Below are 12,699 nucleotides of genomic sequence, written 5' to 3' on the forward strand. Positions count from 1 at the left end.
TTATCACAACACTATCAGTCCGTTCTGAAAGAAGGCATGGATTTTATATACCATACCGCCCGTGGCTTTCATGGAATATGAAAGACCTTTTGATTCAATATAAACGGATTCAGTTATCCAAGCTCTCAACACAAATGCCTTAACATAAATGGTCAAAACAAATTGTAAAAAAAAGATTTGCCCTGCATAAGTTAATAAAATAAAATCAAAACAGTATTCAGACAAGGATGTTTACAAATACTTTAGAATATATTTTCAAAATATTGGATTTGGGGGAAAAGGGCAACCATATAAATAAATAGATATATAAATAGATGTTCCCACAGCAAAACAATTGGCTTCTTGGTTGGTCCTGTGAAAAGGATTGTGTGGGGGTAAGGTACATCAAACAGACATGCAATAATGTTCAGAATTCTTTGTAAGTTTTCCCATGAATTTATTGACAGGACATTGAATGCTCCTCACAGCTGCATTAAGCCATACACTGAGAACCTGTAAACATACTGAAGCCATTCCAGCACAAAGGAACATCACCGTTCCTGCATGCCCGGGATGAAAGTCATGATACCACTGTCAGGCGGACATCCAACACACCTACCACCCACTTACGCATATGCAATAAACCACACAGCAGATAATTATTCAATGACAAAACAGTACATTGGTCCAATCACTTACGAACGCGCGCGCACACACACACATTCGCCTAGCAATCGCTCACATACATAAATGCACGTAATTATACTAAGCACGGCAGTCACAAAAGTAGCGTTAATATGTGCTCAGCACATTTGAGCATGTTCCTACATGGGACTATCGTCATCTGCAGTGCTGTTATCATTAACATCTACGTTACTGTTACACAGCACTGTGTGTGCAAATGTCTGCTTGTGCACTCACCAGGGTAGGGCATGTGGTCTTTTAAAATCAAGGCAATTGGGATATAAAGTACAGTATATTACAAATCTTCCCATTATGTATTTACTTGAAGCATGCGTTCAATAGTTTAGATATTACTGTTTACATGAAATACCATGTTCTATATACATAACTTATTACTAAATTAACTCCTTAAATAATTATCTATTTTAACCAAAGTCAATTATTCCCTTCACTATTTAATATTTGTACTATTCCTCTCCTGCTGTCTCTAGTCTCTAGTTGATACGTGTTTTTAAGACTCCGGATTAGCCACAATTATCATTTGGAAATAAAAGATGTGTTGGGCCAATCCTCAATAACAGCGACTCCTCCCAACCCTATCAGGTCGGCCACTTCGAAAAAATGTACGGTAGGCAACAAATGTCACCCGATGCCAATTTTAGATTTCTTCTGCAAATATATAACTTGGCAAGAGCGTCCATCTCAATGCTTCAAAAGGGGCGTAATGTATAACTTGGCCGCATCATCCATTAGTGGCACTGTCAGGATTGGTGAACAGATATTTGGCTGAAAGGGAGGTGATATTGTTCCAAGGGCAGTGCTGCCCTTCTTAAAGGGCAATACCTAATGATGAGTCAACATCACCTTGTTACAAGGCATGTAGTTCTCCCAGCTATGGCAGTTTTGTCCAAATCACCACGAATAAAGAACTAATGAAGACATTTGTAGACCCAGTGTTATGCCTACTATTTAACAGGAGGGCATGTACTTCAAAAAAGATTAACTTTGTACATTAACTAATACTGTAGCCTAATGCTTAACACACAATATAATCAAGCATGAAAATAATAATTTTATAGTAATAAGGACTTGAATTGGATGTCGAAAGTCACATCACTAGCCAATAGCATATATGTATGCAACAAACATAAAAACACGTTCTTTTACACTTAAAAGTGCAAGCTTTTTTATATTTCAATTTTAGCAGTGACTATGCTGTAATGTTAAAATAATTTTAAATACTACAATTTCTGCATATCAACTGTCATGGCTTGAGCAAAAGAATAATTCTCAGTAATGAGTCGATTGTGATTTCATTTTACATCAAAAACTTATATATATGGTATGAAGTGTCACGACCAGTCGTGCATTATAATGGAATATTCCTTAATTAACATAAAAGTGATTAAGCATATAACCTGATTTGTCTTAATCTGACAAGCACTGCTGAGTATAATTGACTAACTGAACAAAAAAGTACATTTGGCTTGAAATACGAACCGAAGGAATTTAAACAGACATTTAAGAGGGCTCAATTTGCATCAACACAACTGCAGTCATGTGAAAAGGTAACCTTTTGCGTGCAGAACCAAACCACTTTAGCATCGGCCCACAGAACGGCACACTCAACGATGCTGTACAAGGGTCCAGGCTGGGTATCGAACCGGCGAACCTTGGACTCAAGAGATAAGTACGGTACCTCTGAACCAACCCTGCTACCCCTTCTAACAGTGATGTGGGTAAACTATAAAAACGTTTAAAGGACAATGCACCGATTTGAAAACTACAGGTGTGGAGAGAGCTTTGTATAATAAGTTGAACTGAAATTTGTTCCACAAACACTCCCTTCATTTTAATATGAAGGGCCAGTGTACAAACAACACTTCACCCAATATGTAACAAGGCCCATAATGTCTAAAGTGCCAATAAACAACAAAGCACCACCTAAATGCCCCTTTATAGTTGCTCAGCAGAGCTCCTATAGCAGTAGCATTACCTTCAGATTTTCCATTACACTTTAGGAGCACTTCTGAATACATGATTGTGTCACAGTCAACCCTATTACCAGCCTGCTGAAGCATTTTTTCCCCATTCACTTCAATATGTTGCCAAGTCATTTTGTGATTTTTAAAAGTGCGTCCATCAAATTATGTCGTGTGAATGTGCATTGACGTGCAACTGCTTATATATGAGTGTGCGTGTACGCATCGACAGGTTTGGTTTCAGATTTGTGTAAGTGTGGCAATGCATGTCAGTAGATAAAATGTGATGACATCAAAGTGGGCCGTCATCGCAGTGCAGCAGTAAATAGCTCGTGGACTGTGGACTCAAAACGTTGCTGGTATACCCGTTGATAAAGCAGAGTGCTAGTGCTTGGGTGGTTAGAGAGTGGGCAGGCTCGAGTCGTATCGGCGGGGAAGACTACCACTTGTGGAGCCTGAGCTGTTGCTGAGTGTCTCAATGCTGCCCTCTCTCTGCAGCTCTGCAATAATAATCACATTGCAAATTACACAATTGCGCATACAACACGTGTATTTTTGCAAATACGATGGTAAAAGCATGCTCTGTCTTACACACAACATACTTTGTTTGGGGTGTGAAGCCGTGCCATATAAACTGTTGTTTTAGATATTCATGTTTTATATATCTAAAGCATATTTAGGCGCAGAATAACGTGTTCTCTTGGGGTATGGTTTTCTGTGGTGCCTGTCAAAAGTAATGCTATGATGTACTGATGTAATCTTGGTTCTTTCGGTAAAGTCACGTAGATAGAAAAACAAACAAATTAAACTTGATTTGAAGCTTTCGTGACTGCAGGAATCTATACTCTTTGGTTCTTTCGGTAAAGTCACGTAGGTAGAAAAAATATAATTAAATCACGACGTTTCGGCCGCAACACAAGCGGCCGCCTAAGGACGGCCGCTGACTTTAGCAAAAGAACCAAAGAGTATAAAAAAAATCTAAATTAAAAGCAAAAAAATCTAAATTAAAAGCAAAAAACCCCACGACGTTTCGATCGCAACACAAGCGGTCTTCTTCAGGTGGAAAGAAAAGAGGGCAAACCTCCAGATGTAGCTGCTTATTCGGGCTCCAGAGTGAGTGGGCGGGGGAAAGGGCTGCACAAGAGACAGGGGAAGAGAGAGGGGGTGGGGCAGAGATAGGGGGGGAGGAGAGAGGGGTAGAGATGGGAGGAGGGAGGGATTGCACCGTGGGTTTCCCCATCAGACAATGGGGGGGAGGAATGGTGATGCACCGACTGAGTGGAAAGGGAGGGGGGTGGAGAAAGAAGAACGGAATGAAAATATTTAACCTCACTACGCCCATCTACACTGCTGAAGAAGACATCGAAACGTCGTGGGGTTTTTTTGCTTTCAATTTAGATTTGTTTGTTTTTCTATCTACGTGACTTTACCGAAAGAACCAAGAATATGAATTCCTGCAGTCACGAAAGTTTTAAGTCTAAATGTACTGATGTATCGATTAATATTTAAAAAATATATACTGTATATTCCTTAAGCTTAAGTGATATGCGTCATAACATGATTTTTCAATTTGTATACCGTATATAGGAAAAACTCGTTCTTTCGGTATTTGATCATGCGTAATTGGGTCAAATTTGGCATGGCTGCGCCTTCGGCATACATACAGTATTAGTAATTCGCCATGAGCCGAAATCCCATACAGAATGGTCCAATTTCGGCACACACGAGGAGCGCCGCCGCATACCACGACCAAAACAATGACGTGGTCTATTGGCGGCGCATGCGGTGAGCGTTAGTGCAGACCTATTGCTTTGGACTTTACCTTGTTTATGCAAGCCAATCATCTCAAAAATATCGTTTACACCTACATCAAGACGTAATAGAATGAGACTAAAGTATAAATCCCTCAGCTTGTGAGACAAATCCAAAGTTTTGGATATAATTTCTGCAGGTGTGTCAATACGTATGGTGTGCGAAGAGTTTAACACGTAGACTTTCGCAAACAATATCATCCATTATAGGTTTTTTTGGGTTAAATCACATAAACATAAGCATTGTTAAACCCGCCACCACCCGACACAGCTAATTAGTAAGGTTTGTCACATGAACAGAACATGCCAATTCGTTACTAGTATAGCACACCGGTGTGTTGGAGAGCAAATCCACAACATTGACAATACGATTACGACGTTTCACCAGTAATTACAACTACGATCATCAGGCAACAGCCAGATTTGTAGAGACATCCTCCTGTTTTGTTCTTTAAATAGAGGGATAGATGTGATGACGTCATTTGTGAGCCCTTCACGTGCGAACGGGAGAGGTTTAATGGATGCATATTTAAATTACAATGGATATCCATTGCCGGTTTGGTTATTCATATGCTATATGCTATTCAATGTACCTCCTGTCGTTTGCGTGCAATAAAATAGCAGGACCTGTTATGGTCTGCGTACAGGTAATCCCCATTGACGTATGGTAACCTGTATAGGCATACATTTAAACAATGTATTAATGTATTATTCGATGATTCACTTCCAAGCAGCACTCAGCCTGTAGCTATCCGAACGGTTACAATTATTTTTACTTCTCTCAATTTGGATATATTCTCAAATTAGTCTTGGCCAGTAGCAACTAATTTTGCACAGAACTTCAACATTATCAAAATCAATTGAGTGTCCTTGTTGGCACACGTATCCTGCCACTGTCGACAGTTGTAATTGGGAGTATTTAAAACAACTTTGGCGTAATTTTAGTCTCGTGCTGATCATTTGTCCTGTCTGCCTAAAATAGCATTTGCCACAAGTGCAATTAACTGGCACACAGCTTATGTTGATAGCTTGTGCATTCATAATGTGCATGCATAATGTACGTAAATTACCATATGAATAACCCGGCCAGAAAATGATATCCATTGTACGTCCAAGTGAAGGGCTCAAAAGTGATGTCATCACATCTATCCCTCTATTTAAGGAACGAAACAGGAGGATGTCTCCACAAATCTGGCAGTCACCGAATGATGCGAGTTGTAATTACTGGCAAAACGTCGTACTCGTATTGTAAATGTTGTGGATTTGCTCTACAACACACGGTGTTGCTGTACTAGTAACGAATTTGCATTTTCTGTTTACGTGACAAACTTTACTAATTGGCTGTGTCGGGTGGTGGCAGGTTTAACGACACATTTATATTTACGCAATCTAACCCGAAAAAAGTCTATTATGGTGTGTGAAGAGTTTGGAAAACCAATTTGGATTTTTTTTTTTATTGGGACAAGAGGGACTGGGGAGTAGCATTGTACATAATTCGGAATATTGGATAATTTGGCAACGCCAGAGCCCCATGTGTCAAATTAACAAGGGTTTACTGTATTGCACATGACTCCTCCTGAAACTAGAGCCATTCTAAAAAAAAAAAAATTTGGATCACATCGTGAATATGGATTGTGAAGATTCAGTAAATCACAAGCAGAGTGAATGTCCACAACTACATAAAAGGGGTCCATAAAATACCTATATAGTGCTAATATAAGTGGGTATGTATGTCTATTAAATCATAAAATGTTTATATTGCTTATAATTATGAAAGGTAAAAATAAAGGTGCAGCCCTGCAATAGCGAGCTCATTCTACTGCTTGCAGAAGGGCCTCCACTAGAGCAAGCATTGGGGGAGCCTCTCTAGAATATATTTAGTCTCCATTTCAGTTTTAGGCAGTTTTAGTTTGTTTTACAGTGATCAGGAGGCAGGGTGAGAAGTGGTAGTGGACTATGTGTACCTACCACGTGTGGTGTGCATGTTTCCCCCCGGTGACTCCATCATCGCATCGGCGATCCTCTCCCTCAATGCCTCATCCCCGGGGTCGCACACCCATGCACGGTGCTGTGCATCTGGCCAGCTGCCGCACACCTCCAGCTCAAACATGCCTGCTCATCACACCCAAACGTACAGCAAATGCAGTGCCAGTCAATACACACTAATTCGTGCATGCCACTTGGTGCCTTGGTTAAATCACTCACTTAATTTTGTTAGCGTGAATCAGTAAAAATCCATGTGCAGTCCGACAGGTGCACATGAGTGGAAACACACGACAACGTACCTGATCCAGCCTCGATTTCCAAAGTGGAGGCCCGTGCTGGCATGCACACTGGATCAGACCGCACGGGCTGTAGTCTGCAGCACATCACATGCACCACATCATGTCACAGGCAAACAACAGAATTTAAACAAAGCTGTGACAGCTGCACAGATAATAAGCTAATGACGAAGATTAGAAGCTGTTTTCTCAGTGGACTGAATTGATTATATTGCAGCTATAATTTTGTCACAGGGATATCTGGTAAATTAGCCACTTTTTTTCAACAAGTTAGAGGATTATAAAATACCGCAAGTAGTATTGAATAAGTTAGAAAAGCATGAGGAAGCATAAATATAACAGCAAGACATCTTTCAAAATGCCCCATCTTTGCAGTGTTTGGTAAACGATCAATACGCATGCAATAGAGGTTAATGGCAAGATTGGTGTTTGTGATCATTGCCATTGCGTCAAAAGATAATTATTTGCTTGGCGACGATAACCAACTATGGGCAAGAAGTTATGAAGGGCCGTTGAGGCAGTGATCTTTTTAAGTACCCAAGATCTATGCGAGTTTTGTGGAGGAGCTGTGTGCTCAGCGGCACTTACCTGAGGCTGCACACATCCAGCGTGTCCGAGTGGGGAGCGTGCGCGGCATGAGTAGCGTGCGCGCTCTCGGGCGCGGTGTGCGACAACAGTGCAGAGGAGTTAGAGGACACCAGCATGGTCTGCCCCGGGGGGAGTTGCAGGGTCTTAAAAGTGAACTGGGGACCCATCCACAGCCGCCTGTGGGGGCCCGAGTGGGTCACGATCTCCACCTGTTGCGGCACAGACACGAGCGTTTACAAACCCCGCACGGCCCCGTATTAACATAACATCACGTTCACCATACACCACGACACATCACCAGGTCAAATGTTAGAATGGAGAAAAAACCATCGTTCAGAATACTGACATTTGCCAAAAGCAGTGATGTTGATGCGTTGTTAAAAAAAAAATTCATCACAATTACTTTTGTGGTTAACGCACAGCACTACAAACTTGAGAGACTTTCATTTCATTACTCTTTGGTTCTTTTGGTAAAGTCACGTAGAAATAAAATAAATAAAATAATAGAATACGACGTTTCGATTGCAGCACAAGCAACCGTCATCAGGTAGAACTACACTTGAGAGAGAGACAAAACACAGACAAGGAGACACACAGACAGACACACAAGGAAAGGGAGAGACAACACAGCGACACACAGAGAGAAACACACAACATAGACACACAGAGACCCAATGCCTCTGTGTTGAGGCCTTAAATAGAAAGAGGGGGGGGGGCAGAGAAATTAGCATGTCAATGAAAGACCAAACAAGACTGGTACATTTTAGAGAGAGTTGTATGGAATCCTCCCTGAAGTGACCGAGGGAGAGAAAGAGCGAATAGACCTATGAGAGCCTGGTAAATTTTATAGAGAGAAATAGGCAGTTTGAGAAAACAAAATTTTGCTATTTTTTGGGAAATATTATGCAATGCAACACAGAGTCGGCTAACACACAGTTAACACATAGCCTGGTTGATTGCGATCTCCAAAGATTGCTAAAATTAAAAGTTAAGTGTGAAACTTGACAGAGACACACAGAGAGATATGTTGAAATCCACCCCGAAGCGGCCGAGAGAGAGAATGAGCAGATGGACCAATGAGAGCCTGGTAAATTTTATAGAGAGAAATAGGCCGTTTGAGAAAACTCTGCCCCCCCTCTCTCTATTTAACGCCTCGACACAGGCATTGGGTCTCTGTGTGTCTGTGTTGTGTGTCTCTCTCTGTGTGTCTCTGTGTTGTCTCTCTCTGCTTGTGTCTGTCTGTGTGTCTCCGTGTCTGTGTTTTGTCTCTCTCTCAAATTTAGTTCTACCTGATGACGGTTGATTGTGTTGCAATCGAAACGTCGTATTCTATTATTTAATTTATTTTCTTTCTACGTGACTTTACCAAAAGAACCAAAGAGTAATTACTGCAGTCACGAAAGCTTAAAATCAAGTTTGAATTTGATTCTCAGACACTGACCAGTGTCTGAAAATCCGATATTACTGGACCAGTGTCGGAACCAGTCATGGGTCCTCCCCATTCCCCTCTACCAATATGCACGAAGCAGTGTGGTGAAGTGTCCTGACAAAGGGATATATATTATCATTATTAATATAATAGAAGTTCAAAATGTTTCAAATAACATAGATAATTTAGCACATGATCAACAGATGGTAAAATATCACAAAAAGCTCTTGTGTACAAAAATCACAATCAATGTGGAAGGCCCTTTTGCCAATAGTAGGCAGGATATGTGAAAGTTAATAACTGCTGAGAGGTGATAATTATGATGACATGACATGACATAGTGATGGCGGGTGGGGCTGATGCGGATAGCAGTGGTGCTGGTAATTTTGATGGTGGTGCTGCTGGTGTTTTAAGCAGTGGTACTGGTTGGGGTGGTTCTGGTTGTGGTGATATTGGGGAACCTGAGAGAGCCACTCATCATCTTCTTCATCCTCAGGCTCCGATGTTAGGCTCTCACTGGATCCCCTGCCTGCACGTGCACACACTCCTGCAACAGACACAGCTCACATCCTAAGCATATCCAAAGCCATCGCCAAACGATGATCAAACTCCAAACATTTAAATATCCATCCAGTGTGTAGTAAACACTCTTTGTTTACATCAATTACACGAATGCACTGCCATGATGGATGGGCAGTTAGTTTGTTACATCTCTCTCATTGTCACTATCATAGCAGCTCAAGTGATAACATTTGTAATACAGGCCTTTTTGTTGTCATTACTTCATTTCCAGCATATCCATGATTGCTGATAAAAGTTAACTTTCTGAGAAAAATGTAAAATATGCTGAGCAGTATATTCCCTAATTAAACATACACGAGACTGCCCGTAATTTAGTTGTTATACACCATTTAAGAAATGTTCATAATGCAATGCTTTTGTCAGTGTACATGTGAAGTATTGGAAAATGACGGCAGGAAACTCCTTGACGGGAACACACTTCTTTTATTAAATCTTGACTTGTAACAATACAACGCGTGGCCTCTCTTCTTCACACCGCACTTCTCTTGACTCAGGATTCTGTGCTGCCGGCTCTCTGTGCCTCGTGTAGACTCCGCGCCTCGGCTACACTCCTCTCTCGCCTCGTGTAGACTCTGCGCCTCTGCTACACTCTCCTCTCTCGCCTCGTGTAGACTTTGCCTCTCTCTCGCTGGCTACACCGTATGCATACTCGGCTCGTGCAGACCGTTCTCTCTCGCTGGCTACACCGTATGCATACTCGGCTCGTGCAGACCGTTCTCTCTCGCTGGCTACACCGTATGCATACTCGGCTCGTGCAGACCGTTCTCTCTCGCTGGCTACACCGTATGCATACTCGGCTCGTGCAGACCGTTCTATCTCGCTGGCTACACACTATACATTACTCAGCTCGTGTAGACCTTTCTATCTCGCTGGCTACACACTATACATTGCTCAGCTCGTGTAGACCTTTCTATCTCGCTGGCTACACACTATACCTTACTCTCTTCTACTCTCCATTACTCTCCTCTCCGGGCTCTATCTCTACACCTTCGTCTTCATTCTTAGATGGTTCCACTTCTGCCCCTTGCTCCTCTGTGCATCACCTTATATACCCCTTCTTCCCGGGAGACGGAGCGGATGCGGACCTCAACGTCGGCACCGCTCCTCCGTTACCCAATCCCCACGCGCTATCCCCACGATCCGGTTCCGCTCAGCGCGTGTTTCCACTCTCCGACCAATCACCCCGCGCTGCTACCCGATCACTCCCTCTGGGCGCGTCACCGGCACACAGCCAATCAGCAGCACTACCCCCACCCGCGCACTGACGCCTGCTCCTCCCCGTCAGCGCGCGTCACCACACACACACCCGTACATACGCGCTGGCACACGACATATACACCCAGCGCGTATCACCACTACATCACCCCCTCCCACATAGCTCGCAGCCGGCCCGGCTGCTAACAACAACCAACCACGACGATAAAACAACCAACAAAAAAAAACCCCATAACCCCCCGAGTGTGCCCCGTAACATAACACAACAACAACAACAACAAGAATAACTATGTACAGATTGACAATGAACGCGAAAAGTCAACAATAACACGATACGAGCAAATACGAAACGAACGCGCCCCACGTCCCTGCGACTACACGCAGTGACGAGGCGCTCCAGCTGCCCCGACTCCTCACGAGGCAGGTCATGCAAAGTAGCACGACCTGGCGCGAGTCCGTCTGGCTGGTCCATCGTATGGGGCGGGACACTGACGACCGTCCGGCGGTTCCGGCCGCTCCAGACGGCGCGGAACGGGCCTGAAAGGGCCGGCCCCGCCGCGGAGATCCGGCCGCCGGTGATCGGCAGCTGTCAGTTCCGAGACACCTGGGAGCAGATCAGGCGACAATACGTGTGGATCAGGCAGAGACATTTCCCCCTCTGGGTCGCCGGTCACGTCACACGCCCGGCCATCACGACACAAGGGGAGGCCATATGGAGGCGAGAACGGTTTCAGTCGGGAGGGGTGAACGTACCACCGGCGCTTTCCCCACTTTATCTGAACGCACTGGGGCCGTGCAACGCGCACGACCTCCACGGGTCCCCTCCACGGTCTCAACAATTTAGGCGACGTAGCCAAGGGTGCCTGAGGGCAATGCAGCCAGGCCCTGTCACCTGGTTTCCATTCGTGCATGGACACCTTCCGTGCCCGCAACCGTTCATTAGCAATTTGGCGAGCCCGCGAATTAAGCCGTGCGGCCTCCCTCGCCTCTGTCAGCTTATGAATATTAAACTTAATATGTTCTGCCAAATTAGAATTAGTTCGTGGAGCGGACAGGCCAAGTTGCGTTTCTATTGGCGGGTCAGCTTCCCGACCGTACATCAAATAGAATGGGGAAAACCCCGTAGCTGCATGGGGGGCCATTCTATACGCGGCAAGGACTCCCGGGACCTGCAGGTCCCAATCTACATGTGCCTCGCACACCTGCTGGCACAGCATGGAAGTCAAGGTTTTGTGGAGTCTCTCCACCATCCCGTCAGTCTGCGGGTGGTACGGGGAGGTACGCACCTTCTTGGTACCCAACAGATCGCACACCTCTTGCAACAATTTACTCGAAAATGTTTTACCTTGGTCGGTCAGCAGGCGTTCGGGAGCCCCCTTGTCCAGGACATAGCCCTGGACGAAGGCATCCGTCACAGCCGCTGCCGACTGGTTAGCGAGAGGCCACGCCATAGGCCATCGGGTAAAGTATTCGACCCCCACTAACAAATATTTATTCCCTCTCGGCGTGACTGGGAAGGGCCCCAAAATATCGAGTGCCACGAGCTCGTTGGTACGCGAGACCTGAATAGATTGCAGCGGTGGATTAGCTGCCACGGCCGGTGGTTTACGCCTGGCGCACTCAACGCACCCCTTCAGAATATGCACCACATCACTTCCCATTCCCGGCCAGTAATAGTCACGCTGAAGCAGGGCAAGCGTCTTGTTAACTCCCAAGTGCAAGAGGCGTTCGTGTGCCGCCAAGACAACCCTCCCCCTCACAGCGGAAGGCACCACGAGTGCGTTCCGCCGGGACAAACTGTCCCATTTCAATAACACGCCCCGCTCAAGTACATAGGAGCCGGTACGCTCCTGGTCCCCCTCGGGACCCCCAACCTTGCGGCGCAATGCTAGCAGCGAGCTGTCCGCCATCTGGAGGCGGCCCCATTCGCTGAGCGACAGCGAGAGCAGCGAGTCCCGACCCTGAGAGGCAGTGGAATCATCCCCACTCGGTGCGCCCGCTGTCGCAGCCAGTGCCCCTATCTCCCCCGCAAGCGTCGGTTTACAGCGCGCCGATCCCGACAAACACGCGCATTCATCACAAGGCAACAACCGCGACAAGCAATCGGCATTCGTGTGTCGCAACCCCTTACGGTACGTAGTCGTAAA

General features: G+C 44.9%; 1 protein-coding gene across 7 annotated transcripts in view; it reads right to left on the reverse strand.

Annotated features, from left to right (window-relative positions):
• Positions 1–407: 407 nt before the first annotated feature.
• Positions 408–12,699, reverse strand: part of BCAS3 (BCAS3 microtubule associated cell migration factor) — a 45,408-nt gene continuing 33,116 nt past the window's right edge. For 6 of the 7 annotated variants that reach the window (XM_078865946.1, XM_078865944.1, XM_078865945.1 and 3 more), the window contains 5 exons: positions 9,217–9,302; positions 7,327–7,535; positions 6,742–6,815; positions 6,425–6,568; positions 408–3,145 (listed from right to left, as the gene is read on the reverse strand). In XM_078865946.1, coding sequence (XP_078722072.1) covers positions 3,045–3,145; positions 6,425–6,568; positions 6,742–6,815; positions 7,327–7,535; positions 9,217–9,302 — 614 coding nt within the window. In that variant the 3' untranslated portion in view covers positions 408–3,044. Of the gene's footprint in view, positions 3,146–3,410; positions 3,920–6,424; positions 6,569–6,741; positions 6,816–7,326; positions 7,536–9,216; positions 9,303–12,699 lie in introns of those variants that run through there. The other variant, XM_078865949.1, reaches the window with a different exon arrangement.

The sequence above is a fragment of the Lampetra fluviatilis genome, chromosome 21 (genome assembly GCF_964198595.1).
Source record: "Lampetra fluviatilis chromosome 21, kcLamFluv1.1, whole genome shotgun sequence".
NCBI classification, from domain to species: Eukaryota; Metazoa; Chordata; class Hyperoartia; order Petromyzontiformes; family Petromyzontidae; genus Lampetra; species Lampetra fluviatilis.